The 17,351-nt window shown below is 41.1% G+C and overlaps 2 protein-coding genes across 3 annotated transcripts in view; both read right to left on the bottom strand.

Annotated features, from left to right (window-relative positions):
- The window catches only part of LOC140310071 (glutamine--fructose-6-phosphate aminotransferase [isomerizing] 1), a 107,650-nt gene that overhangs the window by 1,947 nt on the left and 88,352 nt on the right, over nucleotides 1–17,351 (bottom strand). Inside the window, exons 2-19 of one of the 2 annotated variants that reach the window (XM_072388216.1) lie at nucleotides 11,097–11,131; nucleotides 9,335–9,442; nucleotides 8,680–8,787; nucleotides 8,432–8,557; nucleotides 8,268–8,326; nucleotides 8,040–8,174; nucleotides 7,884–7,945; nucleotides 7,644–7,723; nucleotides 7,441–7,549; nucleotides 7,164–7,327; nucleotides 5,555–5,650; nucleotides 5,014–5,111; nucleotides 4,691–4,811; nucleotides 4,328–4,485; nucleotides 2,068–2,182; nucleotides 1,506–1,633; nucleotides 1,195–1,362; nucleotides 646–807 (exon numbers count right to left, since the gene is read on the bottom strand). In XM_072388216.1, coding sequence (XP_072244317.1) covers nucleotides 646–807; nucleotides 1,195–1,362; nucleotides 1,506–1,633; nucleotides 2,068–2,182; nucleotides 4,328–4,485; nucleotides 4,691–4,811; nucleotides 5,014–5,111; nucleotides 5,555–5,650; nucleotides 7,164–7,327; nucleotides 7,441–7,549; nucleotides 7,644–7,723; nucleotides 7,884–7,945; nucleotides 8,040–8,174; nucleotides 8,268–8,326; nucleotides 8,432–8,557; nucleotides 8,680–8,787; nucleotides 9,335–9,442; nucleotides 11,097–11,103 — 2,004 coding nt within the window. In that variant the 5' untranslated portion in view covers nucleotides 11,104–11,131. Of the gene's footprint in view, nucleotides 1–645; nucleotides 808–1,194; nucleotides 1,363–1,505; nucleotides 1,634–2,067; nucleotides 2,183–4,327; nucleotides 4,486–4,690; nucleotides 4,812–5,013; nucleotides 5,112–5,554; nucleotides 5,651–7,163; nucleotides 7,328–7,440; nucleotides 7,550–7,643; nucleotides 7,724–7,883; nucleotides 7,946–8,039; nucleotides 8,175–8,267; nucleotides 8,327–8,431; nucleotides 8,558–8,679; nucleotides 8,788–9,334; nucleotides 9,443–11,096; nucleotides 11,190–17,351 lie in introns of those variants that run through there. The other variant, XM_072388215.1, reaches the window with a different exon arrangement.
- Nucleotides 11,829–17,340, bottom strand: nfu1 (NFU1 iron-sulfur cluster scaffold homolog (S. cerevisiae)). Its single transcript, XM_072388194.1, has 8 exons — nucleotides 17,234–17,340; nucleotides 15,213–15,313; nucleotides 14,805–14,940; nucleotides 14,247–14,313; nucleotides 14,049–14,166; nucleotides 13,885–13,948; nucleotides 13,617–13,791; nucleotides 11,829–12,210 (listed from the first exon to the last, which is right to left on the bottom strand). The coding sequence occupies exons 1-8, from the start codon at nucleotides 17,290–17,292 to the stop codon at nucleotides 12,175–12,177; spliced, it is 756 nt and encodes a 251-aa protein (XP_072244295.1). The 5' UTR covers nucleotides 17,293–17,340; the 3' UTR covers nucleotides 11,829–12,174.

Raw genomic sequence — 17,351 nt, forward strand, 5'->3', positions numbered from 1 at the left:
GCATGCGGTGGAGCTGTGTGCGTGTAAATGTTTGTGTCTACGGGGGATCTTGCTGTCCGGAAATCTGCCCTAATTGCTTCAAAAGCAGCATCGACACCAACAATATTTACATACTCTACTTGTTTACTTGGACCTTTAGCATTTACTAACACAGCAATTGATTTATTTTTATTTACAACCTGAATGATCAAGTCTAATCCTCGACACTTTTATGAAGGTTTACTTTACAATTCTTTTGACAGTTCATCTAACTTTTAGATTCTAACCATCAATACAACCTTCTCTTCTTGTTTGAGTGAGATGGAAAGGCTGTGCTCTCTGTAAACACAGCATGTTTATTTCTGATGGGCTTTTTTTTTGGTATGTTTAACCTCAAAGACGTCTAGAGTTACAGTGCCAGGGACCTGCAAAAGTACAATCTGCAACACATCTGCTTTATAGTGTATCGCAGAGTCTTATTAACAATTCACTTCACGTATTAATCACTGCATGGTTGTGACGAAAAAAATCAGCTTGAGTGATGGCCGCAGATGCAGAGTTTAAGCGGCACTAGCTTTGCACAATTAGTTTGATTTTTTTCTGTGTGTTGAAAGAGATGTAGGAAGTACAACTAGCAAACACCTGGCCCGAGGAGGCAACACTTACATCGTAACCTCTGAGGACAGCCAGGTGGAAGGACAGCAGCTGCAGCGGGATGACGCTCAGGATGCCCTGCAGGCAGTCCACACAGTGAGGCACTTTGATGGTGCGGCAAGAGTTTTTGATGGTCTCGTGGTCATCTTTGTCACAGATCACAATGGGACGGCCCTGTGGATCAAACGGGGTTCAAATGTAACCCAAATATCTGTCACAGAAAGCTTGAAAACACATCCTCCTCCCCGGTTGAGTTTCGCATCTCTTAAAGCCACATCTGCTCTCAGATTACTGAGAGCGCTGATGTCATGCTGAATCCGCCCCTGTCTTGTATTAGCTGAGGTGAGGGATCACAGGTTTGGAACAGACGGGACTGTTAAAATAATCAAACACAAAAATGTGGTTGCAAAATGCTCAGGATGCCCAAAGTTGAACATTTACGTGGTGAATTGTAGGTCTGAACTTCACATGTCCCATTACTTCTTACTGAAAGACGGCGTGTTTCTCATTTCTCTTCAAGATTTCTGACATATATTAACATCGGGCATCTGTAGCTCTTACCTGGCGGGCAACAACTTGCTGCAGGGCATTCTGACACTTAATGTAGGTGTGGTCTCTCATGATGATCATGATAACTGGCATGACTTTATCCACCAGGGCCAGCGGACCGTGTTTCAGCTCTCCGGCCAGGATACCCTCTGAGTGCATGTACGTGATTTCCTTGATTTTCTACAAAGGAGGAAAATCTTTGCTGTCATTTCCAAACATAAATCTTCACTCTAGTCACTCCTCGAGATTTGACCGAGCTTTCTTCAGTCTAAAATCAAAACAATCGGGTAAAGCCGTTTAAGCAGGAGGGTGCATTTGCTCACCAGCGCTCCTTCCAGGCAGGTTGCATAATGGTAGCCTCTCCCCATGATCAGTACGCTCTTCTGCTCGTACAACTCTGTCGCCAACTTCTGGATTTCATCGTCCAAACTGAGGACCTCCTTAATCAGATCTAAAAACATAACAGAAAATCCTGTATGTGTTCTTCTTTTTTTGGTGAGAGAAGGCTATTTAAAAATTCTATGCGTGATCTTGTATAAAACTGGTGGGATGTACAGGACACAATCTATTTATAATGTTAGGTGCCGAGAGAGAATACAAAGACCTTCCTTATTAGTTTATCATTAGTAACCCAACATATTACTTAGATCCAGAGGAGCATGCAGCAGCCCAGGGCTGCCTCCACTCCTGCTCCTTCTGTTCATCTGAACTCTCTTGTCACTTAGCTTTCTCTTACAAGGGACTCGTTTGATATAATAAATAAATAAATAAAAAAGCCTTTGCATATTATCACTCTTTAATCTGAGCGGTGGGATTCAATTCTTAAAAGTCTTATCCTTACATGGGCCTAGGATTTCACTGGCTGAAACAATACTCTGGATTTACCTGGAAGCACTCTCAGGCCCTGGATTATCTCACGGCGTCTGGGCTGCATGGAAATCCTGTCATCGCACATCAAGAGAGCAAACATGATCAGGGCCACAAACTGACTGGTGTAGGCCTGCAAAGAAAAGAGGAAAGACAGTGTAGATGTCATTAACTACACTGATGTGGGCGCTGCTTAACCTTTAAATCACCTTGTCATATCGCATGGCTTCACAGATGAATAAAGTCAGGGATTAATCAGTGATGAAGGTGAACACAGTCACGAGTGGACCCCCACGGCACTGTGAAATAATTAGAATAATCCTTTGCAACCTGATTATTGTAGTTTTCTTGTTTTGCAGCACTGATACACCAGAGGAGAGTCAACCAGATCCTGACATGCCGTTGGTGGGGTTGTGTGCTTCTGGTTTGGAAAGCACACTTTACATCTGAGCTCCAAACAGTGAGAGCCACCGAGCAGTTTCAGCATCCTGCTCGCATGTGAGCCCAGTCAAGCTAAAGCTGGAGAAACATCGCATTCAGGAGCACACTTTCCGATAAATCTGGAAATGTCACCGCTCGTACCCTCACACACATTTGAGACTAAGTGCCTGTCGTCATCACCGCCCACTCTCTCCCAGCATGTTTGGAAGCCTTCCATGCCCATTTGGGAGGTTTAATCAGAGTTTGAGTGAAGCCAAGTAAATTCACAGGACCCACTGGACTCAGAAATACCAACATGTAGGGCCAAGAAAATAGCAGTAAAACCTTTTCACTGTTTTCTCTCTTGACAGCACGCGAGCCACAATCCCTTAGAACTCTGACAGTGCTTGGTGTCGGCTCAGATGTAACAATATATCCTTGCTGTAAAATGTGGTCTTCTTCTGCATTCATGTAACCAACTTTTCTTTGTTTTTTCTAAAGCAGACCACGACAACGTTTGCCCTACAGAGATGAGAACCTTCAAACACAACTCAGACAGTTTAAACATGAAGAAGTGCAAAGTGTAACAGTGGTGAACCAGAGAACAAACTTCATGACCCTGCAAATTCCCAATGGATACTGTTATATAATTCATGCAGCAGACCTTTGCCAAGTACTGTCATCTGATCTGCCAAAGGGCTCTGCCTTATGAGAGCATCAAAGTATTTTGTCCTTAAGTCTCAACTTATCTCACAAATCTTGAAGAAGACTATATGAAAAAGATCTTTTTCAATTAACAAAAAAAAGCAAACAAAAAGAGTTACATTTGCACAAACCAAAGAAAAGTAAGACCAAGCAGATGAAGTCATTGGGCAGTTTGGTGCGATACATGTTGTCCAGTGATATGATGAGCTGGATTGTAAATGTGCACTGTTTGGTGAAGGTGGGTGTGTGTCCAAGTCAGCCAAGCCGTAAACGATGGCGTCTCGGTGGCGTGCTCTGGGGCTTTGGAGCCGCACAAGAGTCGCTGAGCCAAGCCCAAAGCCTGGAGCAGGGAAGGACCTGCTCCACACTCTCCATTCACACTGGCTGAGGCTTTTATTCCTCTGCTCTGAGTCCCAGCTGGAAAATCCTTTTGGTTATGAGGGTGAGAAGGGGGAGAGGCTTTAAAACAAAGTATTCTAGCTTTACATGACTTGAGATGATAATATCAGGCTTTTTCGAGTCCCTGTAGGATTAGAGTGGAGGACAATGTCAGCATCCAAAAGGCGGGACCAGATCTGGAATGGAGTTTGCATCTGGGTTTCATTCAGTGGGCATTGAGTTCATCTGTGAGTTAATGCTACAAACGGGCGTACAGTTACCTCACACTGAGTTTCAAAAGGGCCATTTCACTCAAAATAATGAAATCAGGTTCCTTAAAACATTTTCTGGTGCAATTCAAAACGAGGCAGTCTTCTATACTCAAAGGGAATTAATGAAGCTCTCATCAACTTGTGAAAAAAATAGGACACATTTCTGTTCTTAACTGGACTGCTAACAACAGGTCATTAACTAGGTTGTCTTTTCCAATTGTACTGGCAAAGATTTCTCAGGTCTAAATCAGATATTTTGTAGATTTGTGTCTACTACTACTGCAGAAACTGTTTATTTTTACCCAAAAAACAAGCTGAAAAACAATCCATGCATCCATCAGCCTCACTTGAGTGACATGATTGTAAGAGAGTGATGGAAAATTGTACCGCATGAGTCACTGACTATACTGCTGTATGTGATCACGGTGAGTTTAAAACATTTCCACGGAAGCGAAGGCCTTCAGCTGCACAAGGGTCATCAGTGCTGCAGTTTTCCCACCTACCTTTGTGCTAGCAACTCCAATCTCTGGCCCAGCATTGATGTGGACTCCACAGTCAGTCTCCCTGGAGATGGAGCTGCCCACTGTGTTGGTGACGCCCACAGTCAGAGCCCCTCTCTCCTTACTGTAGCGCAGGGCCATGAGGCTGTCAGCAGTCTCTCCTGCAGGGTTAGCAGAAAGACTTAGCAGTGTCTTAGGAAACTGACATCAAATGTGAGTTGATTTGAGGAAAGACTAAACGGCACCCTATAGAAATGTCCCACACACTAGAAGAGATAAAAACAGATAACACAAAGGCTAAAGAAGTTCCTCTACAGTCAATAGGAAGTGGACTAGATGAAGCTCAGATGGCACCAGTGTCCACACCTGACTGGCTGATAAAGAAGCAGACATCGTCTCGGAAGACTGGTGTGTTTCTGTCCAGGAAGTCACTGGCCAGCTCCACCATGACAGGCAGCTCGGTTAGTTCCTCCAGGACTTGGCGGGTCTGGAAAGTGACAGAGGACAGCTCAGTGTCATTCTTTTAAATAAAAGCCAGCCTAGCTCAGAGCAGAGAATGTGCCAGGAAATAAACCTCACACCTACGGTCATAATACAGACCTCCCATTACCTGGTAGACTGATACATTCTCTGCAGACCTCTAACTATTTCAATCAAAGACAAAAGGTGGCTGGTTAAGCACTACTTACTGCTACTCCAGCATGGTAGCTGGTGCCACAGGCAATAAGGATTAGTCTCCGACACCTCTGGATTTCTTTGATGTGGTCCTTCAGTCCACCCAGTGTCACTGAAAAGCAAAACCAAACAGCTTATCTTTACTTTCTGCTTCGTTATTTTTCAATTCATTAAAGAAGTCCACAGGATCCTAGATGATGACTGATACATATGCACGATTAGCTTTATTACATGCATGTTACTGCTGATTGTATTCATTCCCAATGAGAAAGTATAATCATTCGAATTCATTTCAGTAAGAATTTTGAATTTCAATTAGTAGTGAAATGGACAGGTATGAAGGCAATGGAAACGTGTTCTTCTGAGCTTTTCTGTTCTGAACTAAATGTCATGCACTTCAGCAAAACTGCATAAAGAGAAAAACTAGGACAGAAACTAGTACAGCTAAAACTTTGAGCAACAACATGAATCTTGGCAATCTCAGAGTTTAGAGGAAGTAGAAATAGGGAAAGCATCAACGTTTCACTGAGAAAACTATTTACACAACTCTCTAACCTGTGTTGTTGTCAAAGTTGACTCTCCCTCTCATGGTGTTTACCACAGACTCTGGCTGCTCGAAGATCTCCTTCTGCATGAAGGAGCTGTAGTTGCCTGTGATGTGAGGATAAGATATCAGTGGAACATTTCTAACACTAGTAAAAACTAGTAAAAAAAGAGGGTAAGGCCTCTTAAGCACACAGTGAGAGACTTTATATAAAGAGGTCGCTTGAGAGAGGTCACATTAATCCAAACATGAGACATCAAGGAGATACGGTTGTTCTTTCATTAACAACCATGGCAGTCAAAAGTTAAACTGTTTTTCAGCCAGCCTGTAATTTGGGTCATGTAAATAAGGTTATTTAGCAGAAAGGCTCCAGAAAATGAGATGGAGGAGTGAGGCTGAGTAATGACAGGACCACAAAGGAATGCTGAGTGAAGCCAACATCAGGTCCTCTCTGCCCTCTGGTGGACTACAGAGGAAAAGTGAGTGAAAAAGAAGAAACCTTAAGTAATCACAGCCTTACATTCATAAAATATAGCTGTGGTGACATATTCTTCTGGATCTGTGCAGCAGCATAATTAATTGGCATAAATCCCTGACTATGAGGTTAAAGTGTTACTTTAACATGAATATGAACACTTATATTGTGTGACCAGCGACAGTCAGGCATGGCACCTTTTTAATACACCGCTCCCTCATTTAAGGACATAGCAGCGGGAATATGGAACCAAATCTTAATTTGATAATATAGTTTGCCTCCATTCAGAGCAGTGGGAATCAGAATATCATAAGAACAGAGACCTAACTATTTCAATAATTAATTGTTCCAGTCATTTATTCCATTAAATAAAACCTGCTAGTTCTGTCAAACATTATTTGGTTTTAGAAGGTTTCCACCAACCGGTCTCAATTAAAAAGAATTGCACATTATCATGCGACATATCGAGGACAAAATATATCAGAATAAGATCAGAAATATAACATGATCTTTAAAGGTCAGCTCGTCATCAATCATTCCACCCAAGTTTCTAGCTACCTTTGACGGAACAAGAGATAGGGACTCAGTTTTGGTGGATAGAGGATACAGACCATCCAGACAAGAGCTCAGTGTAGAGCAGAGGGACTCCGTGGCATCATTAACCTCACTGGAGGAGAATGTGCTGGAGGTCGGAAGAACAGAGACAACAAAGGAGGAGAAGTGGGTGGGTGACAGGTTGTGGCGGAAGGAAACCATAAGGGTGGAAGCAGTGGATCTTCCCGGGAGACTCACTCTGAAGTGAATAAAGAGTGGTCAGAAAAGTGCAGAGGTGTGACAGAGACGGGGGGGGGGGGGGGGTGATTGATAAGGTTCAGAAACACAGGACTCATTTGAACAATAATGGAAACTTTCTTAGGGGTGCAACTGGTCCAGCTGGGTTTTAAACTCTTTGGATGATAACAAATATAGCCTCAGGCTAAGCCGTTAAAAGCCAGGTTTCAGCTTCTAGTCACTTCCGACACAGGGTAATAATGGGGTTTGAGGTAAAATTACAAGGTAGAATACAAATGATTTATTTGCAAATGTGAGCAGCAGTAATAAATAGTGGGGGGAAATGCAAACCCAAAGGCAGACCCTCCACTGACCTTTCATAATCTGCTGCAGCTCCATCTGCAGCGTCTGGATGGCGCGGGCTGGGTAGTCTCCTGCCCTGCGCTTCATCCTCTGGATGGACAGACGGCCGTCCATCACAGCGGCCACATCATCGTCCTCCAGGAAGATCACTCGGTTTGTGTGCTCGATCACAGCGCTGTGGTGACAAATACAGTCAACAATAAACATCTGATTTATGCTCCATAGAAAAGGCAGAAATAACTGGAAATGGGGAACAATTTTCCTGGCTGATGCAAAGAATCTACTTACCTAGCATCAGAGGCAAAGTAGTACTCCACAGCTTTTTCATCCAGAGGGAACAGGCAGGTGTCCTGGTCCATCCTAGGAAGTGCACTGCAGCTCTTCTTGTCTTTACCAGCTGGGAAAAAAAAAACAAAACAAAACAGGGCCTCAGTCTCATGTATCCAATGAAATGCCTTTATATCTGAATGGAAACAGAAATGCGTAATTACAGGAGCGGTAAAGCACAGGAATATGATCGGCGGACAGCTTGTGATCACTGCGCACTCCGATCAGTAGAGGACTTCCCCTCCTGTACAAAACACAAAAGAAAATGTTCTAGATGTTATTTCAGTATATAGCATATTGTACATTACACACTGTATTGCCCATATCTATTTTAAAAGACTATGGTCATCACTTTAGAAAAATCTCTTTTTAACAACACTTTGAAAGCATCAGTGTGAGCGTACCTGGTGCCAACTGCCTCTCCAGGATAGTGGACACTCTTGAAAACCAGTGCAAAGGCTCCCTCCTGAGAGGCAGAGGAACAAACAAGGTCAAGAGGCTTTTTAAAAAAATCTCTTATTATAATCTCATAGCAATGCTGTGCATTGGTATATCCTTACCAACTGCTGAGTAACACGCTCAACCAATGTGGCAAAACTGATGTCATCATTCTCCCGGTTGTCGTACATGTACTTCACCAGCTTGGCAATGGTCTCTGTATCAGTTTCTGACTCAAACTCGTAGCCTTTGCTCTCCTGTAGAGATAAAAGGAGTCTTAGGCGTCCTGTCCATACGACAGAGAGATGAAATGATGTCGACAACAATTCAAGAAAAACACTTTTGCTCACCAAGAATTTTCTCAGGTCCTTGTAGTTGGTGATGATTCCATTGTGAATGACGATGAACTCTGCAAACCAAAAGAATTAGCACAAACTTTAAGACTCCCGGACAGCTGCACACAGGTCAGAGAAACTGGCTGAGCTGTTTAGTTTAGCATGTTTAACCAGCTGACCGTTCGTCTTGTCAGATCTGTGTGGATGACTGTTGACTGGGCTGGGCACACCGTGGGTCGCCCAGCGGGTGTGAGCAATGCCAATGTGAACATCGAACTCCACATCCAAGTCAATATCTTGCTGTTCTAAAGAGGAAAACACAATCCAGACATCTTTAGCATTCAAACTGCATCACAGAAAACGGGATGACAAATCAACCATTTCATAAATGATCAATTCTGGGAAAGTGATCTCAGTTTCAGCTTACTGTTGATTTCCTCATCAAGGGCTTTCACTTTTCCACGTTGCTTGATCAGCTGGATAGACCTGGCATTGGACTCCCAGTCTTTGCCGTTGCCTCCATCAATTCCCACACCTTAACAAGAGCAGAAAAGAGAGTTGACACTGAACGTCAACTGTGACAGTCGAGACAATCTCACAGTAAATTCCCTGTACTCAACCTTTTTCTTTTTTTCTTGTCATGTTTCCTGTTCAAAGTGTGTGTAAAGGCAACCTGACACTGTGGAACCCGCCACCCAATGACGCTGGCGTCACTCAGCAAATTCTGTGATATTTGTTTGATGTGTGTAAGCACACACACGGAGGAGTCGCCTCTTTCATTTAGAATGAATTTACCAAGGACGAACGGCACTGGGTAAACAAAGATGTCTATTTTTTTTTTTTTTTTGCTGATAAGCCGCAGCTGATAAGTGAAAATAGCTACTGATTACTAGACGACTGCTTTGTCTCCAGAGTGACAGCCACTCAAATAACTTCTATACTGAATTCATGGTATATAAAACAGGTAAATCGCAGCTTATTGAGTGGAATCATGCAAATATCTTACGAGGACACGGTGAGAAAAAAAAAAAAAAACCTTCATAAAAAATGTAATGCTGATGCGCCTCTCCCATCTTTCTCACCAGCTGAGTCGTAGCCTCTGTATTCCAGACGTCGTAGACCTTTGAGGAGGATCTCAAGGATGTCACGGCGAGTCCTTGGCACATGATAGTTGAGATAAGCAAAGATTCCTGGAAAAGGGTGGAAAGAGAGAGAAAAAAAGAATCAGGGCTGCGGTTCTGTTCATAAAGAATTTCTACCCACATTCAAAAATCTTTATAGAGGTGCAACTACATGTAGGAGTATGAGTTAAGTTATATGGTGTGTGGCTGTGATAACTGTTATTGAGTAATGTTTTACAACTACCTCACTGCATATTGCATGTAGATTTAAAAGACCAACAAAACTACAGCTGGGCTATATGGTTGAACTCAGTATAATAATATTAAGTAGATTTAAAGAAACACAATTTCACCTAAACTCATTAGATGGTCATTCTGATTTTAACAAGGTCTATTAGTGACAATGAACATGTTCAGTTGGCTGCTGAAACCACAAGGAAAGCAATTAGATTCCTTTTTTACGGTTAGGGAGACGTAAATTGGTGATGCCACCCTCTATTGTTTACAATGAAATGAGAAACCAGTCTCAGAAGGAGGATTTATGGAAAACAGCACCTTAGAAATAACAGAGAATAAGATGGGCTCTCACACTTGAGACTTGCTTGTCTATGATTGCGGAGCAAACTTAAAAAAAAAACAATCATGCAGAAGACCCACTTAAATAAAGACTTGTTGATTTAATGTAAAATAATGGGTACTTTCTACAAACAACTGTAACCCAGTCCAACAACTGGCCCCCACACTGAAGGGAGTGAGACCAGAGCTGAGCATGAGATGCAGCCTGTTTCTCGGCTGGGCTCTGCTGGATAAATGCAAACAGAACCAGTGCACAGCCAATAAATGGGACATTCATTCAGTGTGTGTGTGTTTGGAGGGGGGGTGGTAAAGGGAAAATGCTGCAGAAGGAGGGCAAATTCATCACGATCAAGACCAAGCTTTAATGAAGAAGAGGTTTAACAGGAGTAAAGATGAACCTGAGGAACGTAACCTCCGGTAGCAACAGAAAATAATAATAACTAGTTTATCTGGTCTGAGTGGTGTTCTCAGATTGTGACAACAGCGATGGGAAACAGGGAGACGTCATCTCTCAGTGTAAGAAGTGTAACAAAGGACAGTGACAAACACTGGTTAAACATCTCAACTTCATCTCCAACTAAATCAATCATATGAGGCATTAGAGTGCATCGTTAAGTTCACATTGAAGCTTTGTACAAGTGTTATACACAACCTTGAAGGACCTCTGCTTATGTTTCTTTTTTAATACTCCTGTTAAATAATAACGACACTATCAAGTAATAGATATCCCCACTCATTTAGACAAAAATTAGCAACAAAAAATTAGCTAGTGGAAAGTTACGCGATGGGCGTACTATAAACGTCAGTCACAGTAGCTCCCTGGCGTTAACAGGAAGAAAAATAATCATTTTAATCTTACTGTCATATGTAAACTTGCTGTTTGAGACAACCAAAAGTAACTCATAATTCACAAACAGAGCAAGTACAGTGATATTAAACATCGTTTCATATTCAGCTGATTAGCAGCATCAGTAACAACAGCTCGTGTTCGCTAACCAGACTCAAGTTAGCCACCACAGCTAGGCTTTGGTCTAAAACTGTGGTATAACAGTTGTTTTCGTTTTACTTTACTTTCAATTCTGGCTGATAATTAGTAACCTAAATCAAACACAGAAAAATATAAAGGCATAATAAAGACATCACTCACCACACATGTCTTCGGCTCGGTTGCCAGATACAGCTATTCAATTCTCGGGGTAGCTGGGGACGCCTCTTAGGAAGCCTAGCCCTCCTCTCAGTTCACTGAGCCAACCGTCATCTTCAAAGGCACCTTCCGATTGGCTGAGAGACCTGTCAATCACGTTGCACCCTCAAAAAGACGCACTTCTGACGTGGCATCAGGATGCATCCGTGGGCAGAGCAGCCCGTTGATCCTGTTTCTGCCGTTCAAGCACGTCGTAAATGAGCATCACTACACAATGACAGGTCTGTACTTCCTGGAAGTAGCCAGTGAATAGGAAATCTGATAAACAAATTAAAGATTCTTTCTTTATTTGTGTGTGCAATGTTTAGAAAGTAATTCAAAGACCTCCAGCGTTTTTCATTAGAGACCATAAAAAATGTCGAGAACATTTCAAGTATCTCTCATTAAAGTTATTGTATGAATGACTATACAGTTTAAGACATGTAATTCTGGTGGATAATACTAGATCGAATATTCAGTTTAAAATCAAAACTGAAAATGTTCAGCCCCATTTAAAAAACAGCTGACAGTTTGACTGCCATTTAGTGTCTGCTGGCATTACTGCATGTTTGCACATACATAATCTCTCATTAATTTAATTCTAAATATAAGAAAAAGGAAAAAAGTACAGGGAAATATGGGGAGACCATGTACATTTGTGTACATTTGAGATAAAATAGAAACACAGGAACAACATATTTCACCAAACTTTATTTATGTAGATACACTATACAGTATGTATTTTCAGTCTAAAGGGTATTTAAACTAAAATATGTGCTACAATATGAAAGAATATACACCATTATTTGTGTAGCTGTACAATCATTTCCTGTAACTGAGCAATTCTGACCTACATATGGTGAATTATTGCCACTGAAGAGAACAGAGCTACCAAAAATCAATGATAACATCTGAATGAATAACGATAATGCGTTCTTTTACACACACATGTGCTATAAAACAGGTTATTTTATTGCATCCATGACTGAATTAGAGCGGGCGGCTGGGAGAGGGAGGAATGTGCAAATGTGGTTTCAGTAGGTCAAACTTGAGCTGCCTCCTCCTCCTCATCCTTCACCTGTGAGACAGAATATACGAAGTTAAGATTTTAAAGTTGTCGTATTTCTTGACATTTTGCACGGAAGCTGAGAGCAGCCTTGTTTGCCAGGTTTCATTTTGACGCCGTTTTCAAACGGTCATTTTGCTATCTCGACGGAAAGCTCATTTTTGTATGATAAGATCGTTCATCTTGTCTTCACCAGAAGTCTGCCTTCTTTTTCCTGGTACCTCAGCATATAGAAACTAGTTATCATTACAAAACAAGGTTTGGTTTTTACAAAACCACAAAGTGGTTACGGTGAGCTTGCAAATGAGTGCTTCCTGTGTCGAGGCCAAAATTAATCTTTCATTATCGTTGCTATAACAATTGGGGGCTTTATCACATAAAGTCCAAGCATAAAAGTGTAACTCTGTGTGCTGCAACTGAGCTTAGCAAATGTCTGCTCTTGAGAACAGGCAGTGGTGTCTGTGGCCTTAAGTAGGGCTGCCTTTAAGGGGATCCCAGCTGTTTGCAGTGACAGGAAAACAAACATTTTCAGGTCAAACTAACGAAATGTTAGCATTAATATATTAACTTTTCATCTCGAGAAAATAAATCAAGATTAAAGATAACGACACAAATGTGTCCATTATCACGACAAAACAAATAATGCTATTAACAGATAATGACATAAATAACTTGTTATCAATGCAAAACTGGCTTTGTTATCGCATGACGTTAAGATAATTAACCCATGAGCTGGTGATTGTGATATTTGAAGGTATTTTTAAGCGTGGCCGTTCTCAGCTTCCGCAGTTTGCTCTTTAAGTGCCTTCTCATAAAAACAATGAACAAACGGTAAAGCATTTAGAACCCCAGTTCCATTGACTTTGGGTTGCTGTGTAACACGCAAATAAAAACAGAACACTTTACGAAAATCCCATAAACCAGTAAAAAACAGAAAACGTATCAAATGTTGAAAGTGAGACGTTTCACTCTTTCATGAAAAATAATCGTTCAACATGAGTTCAATGGCAACAACACGTAAAGAAAACGGTTGGGACGGGGTAAAGAAAGGCTGGAAAAGTATATGGTGCTTAAAAAGAAACAAATGAGGAACATGTTGCAACTCAGTCTGTAAAGATGACCAGGTTTAAATGACACCTATTGGAATAGGAGACTTGCACATCTGGAAAGGCACCATAAATGCAGACGGATGCATACAAGTTTTAAAGCAACATAATCTTCCATCAGGAAGACGTCTTTGTCAGGAAAGGCCTTGCTAAACCACACACTGCATCTATTGAGCCAGCAAGGCTGCTGGACTGGTCTGGCTTCAGTCCAGATTTTTCAAGAACTGAAAATGTTTGGTTCATCACTAAATGCAGTATATGCATCAAGACACTTTAGAGCTGGGTTTGTAAATCAAGAGAAAGAGAACAAACCTCCTCCACCGATTCAACTTCAGGTACGTAAAACTGCAGCATGTTTTGGATTCCGCTCTTCAGGGTAACCATGGAACTGGGGCAACTGGTGCAGGCGCCTTGCAGCTTCAGCTTTACAATGCCGTCGTCAAATCCCCGATACAGAACATCTCCTCCGTCTTCCTGCACCGTTGGCCTGGGGAGCAAGAACATCCACAGAGAGAGACAGAAGGACATTAAGCCCCAGTTAAAGACCACAGCCTGTGATGTCAGAGTGCATCCTCATTACCTTATGCGAGTGTCCAGCAACTCTTTGATCATAGCAACTACTTCATCATCATCATCTGATGGTGCTGAAGACAGAAGGGGAGGTTGGAGAGCTTTGGTATTTGATAGCAGCTTCATTTCAAATTTCTTTGGATTTGGCTGTTGGCCTTGCACAGACGTCCTTACCTGTATCTGCACTCGGCTTGCTGTCCTCATTTACAACAGGAAGTCCAGAGGTAAAGAAGTCCATAATGGCAGCAAAAACATCTGGCTTGATTACTTTCCATTCCATGGTCTCATCAGACTGAGTGAGAAAAAAGTGATGAAAGTTATTCCAAGCGTGAATGTTAAAAAATGCTTTAAACATTTGGAACCTGGTTTTACCTTTGTGATGGTGATAAAATCGGGGCCCAGGAAGACACTCTTGACTCCATCAATCCTGAACAGCTGTCTGCAGACAACACAGAACATAACTAATTGTTAAGTGCATTTTCAATGAATATGTTTTAAAATGAGAATGTGCAACAAAAGATAAGAAAGAAAAGAGAATCCTACGAGTAAGATACACAACAAATACAAATTCCATCCATACATCAACACAGCTGTGCAATTGTTTGGAATTTGAAAAAAAGTAATTTTCTTAATACATCTATTAAAAGCTCTATAAGAAATATAAGATGTAAATTAAGTAGCAGTCAGAATCAGTCATTTATATTGGCTTTTTCACTTTTTTATCCCAAAAAATGAATAAATAAATAAAGAAAAGGCTTCTGAGGTGGCTGATGAAACATGAGTTTATTAAAGTAAGGGTTTACAATCCACCACAGTGTGAAATACAAGAACCCAGTCTGCAAAGGTGCCACATTTATACTTATAGCTGTGCATCAAAAGGCCTCTTTGAACCATTACTTTTAGAGAACTTCCCTTTAAAAAAGTACAAACCTGGCTAAGGGAGAGCAGAATGCATCCCGAGGGCCTGTGAAATTCATAGTTCCCTCTTCGAGAACCGTCCGACCAGGGAGAAACTTCAGACTGTTTGGATTCGGTGTGTCCTGTGTCTGCACAAACATGCTCCTTCCTGAAATAGACGAAACAAGTTCGGAACATCAGGTGTTAGAGAACCACAAGTCCTGTTATAGTACTGCATGTGCTGATAAAAAGATTATCTCATAACAGTGTGCTCTTTAATCTATTGACACAGGACTGCTTTATTCTGTTCAGAAAGACATTTATTTGGCACAACCTGGAAGCACCTGCTACCGGTGTATTAAGAGTAACATTCAAGATGAGTACTTGTGCATGAACATATTCAAACATATGAATATCACAGCATCAGACAGGAATACACACCAGGAACAACCCAGAGAGGGTTTTGTGGCCATCTGTTCGAGACTCCCGTGACATGAGTGGGCCACTGGAATCCAGTTCTCTGACTCCCGCTGCCAGCAAGACTGAAATAGTACATATAAGAGATTAAAAACGTTACTGGAGTAACAAAATGACCAAGCAACCATATATACATTAAAATTGCTAACTTAATATTAGCAGGCATCACAAAACAAATCCTGGTCGAGGTATAGGCTTAAACTTATAAACTTAAGCAAGTTTAATAATAGCAAAGTTCTTAATTTGCTTTTGTAAGCCAATTGTTATTTAGTCAGTTAAGTTTTTTCTTTGGGAGTCGGTAATGTTCTGTAATGGACATTTTTATTCAGCCTTATGCTTGGTGTCTCATCATGTTTAAATTATTTGTGAGACTTGGTCTTCTTTCCCAGGCACAAGATGCACAAGATGATCCAGTAAAATATTTATCTTGTTCTTGTGAGACTTGCTCTTCTTTTCCCAGGCACAAGATGTACAAGATGATCCAGTAAAATATTTATTTTGTTCTTGTGAGACTTGCTCCTCTTTTCCCAGGCATAAGATGCTTCCAATCAAACATTTTTTTATTTCATAGTTCATTCTGTTTTGCCTCTGCAAGGCCGTCTGGCTCATCAAGGTTCATCAAGAGATAAGAAGAAGTTAGCTTACATAGTCTGATACATGGACATTTTTTCCCTCTCCTGTGCTCAGGTATAGTAAGACATGCACTGAAATTATAAGTCAGAGCTACACTCTGAAACAGGTGCTCTGTGTTGAAGTCTTGCTCTATAATGTACAAAAGCTATTCAATAAACCTATCTGAGTGCTTTTCACCTTAACAGTGCTCAGATAATATTCATTATTTTTTCCATCACAGTTCTCAGGACCCTTGGACTGAGAGTGACAAGTAGGCTGCAGTTCCTCTTCTAACAATCATCTTTATCTTTTATCTTAACACCAACACAGCAGGACAATGTTTTCTGAAGTTTCCGGCCCACTCACAGTAGTTCCTGTTGCCTGCAGATAGTCACACTAACATCTATCTTGTTGTAAATGGGAACTAAAATTAGTCTTAGAAGAGAAGGACTGTAGATAAGAAACCTAAATAACACACCTTACACATGCAATACAATAAAGAGCTCTGACTTTTAAGCAAGCACTCATGTCATAAACCCAGTTCTGTAAATTCATAAGGAAACTCTTTTGAAGCATGTCTCTAGTTGTGAAAAACCAACAGTAATCATTACTATTACTAAGGAAAATCCAGAAACTCAAATGTGCTTTGTAATGTGTTTTAACTTTATGCCTAAAAAAAAAGGGGGTTGTGGAGCTGTATGTCGGGAGATGCTGCTATTGACTTCTTATTTTGAGTTAAATACACATTTTCCCATAACTGGACGGGTTAAAGGATATTTTACACAAATTCCCAATAAATGTAAGAGCGATACAACACATTTGGAATATGAATTAGTTACATTATTAACGAAGGTTGCATTTATGAGCAGGCTTATTTACCTAAAAACACATAAGCACGTTACATCAGAAATTAGTCATAATCAAATTGGCAGGGCTAGCAATTCAGTCTCAAAACTAGACCAGTCTTTTCTATCTTAAAAATGATTAAGTATGAAACATGACCAAATCAAGCAGTCAACTCCTCTTAAAGTTAACAATTGGATTTCAGCTTGAAAAAGGTGCGTTTAAGTGCACAGCCATCTTGTTCCAGTTTGTACAGATTTACTCAACATGACATATAAGTCACATGAAGGTTGTTAGTAACTGACTGTGAATGAAGTAATTATAAGCAATACAACGAATACGAGAAACTATTAAGCCCCTCTTTCCCTACAATCCGTCTGATAAAAGCGTCATTCCACGGTTTAAACAGGGCGCTAGCCTGCTCGTTAGCCACAGCTGCATCCTGTTTATTCAGGTCATACACTTAAATGTACTAAACAAGCTAAATTAGAAGGCAGTTCATGCTCATAACTTGCTAAGGCTTGACTTACGGCCACAAAGGTCTTCCTAAAACACCCAACAACCTGCCGACCTGTCTGTAAGTCGCCATGATTGTTATGATTACCTAAAGGGGACGGATTTAGTCACTTCAAATGTGGAAGTGACGAA

The sequence above is a fragment of the Leuresthes tenuis genome, unplaced genomic scaffold (genome assembly GCF_036924035.1).
Source record: "Leuresthes tenuis unplaced genomic scaffold, fLeuTen1.0.hap1 SCAF_6, whole genome shotgun sequence".
Lineage (NCBI taxonomy): Eukaryota > Metazoa > Chordata > Actinopteri > Atheriniformes > Atherinopsidae > Leuresthes > Leuresthes tenuis.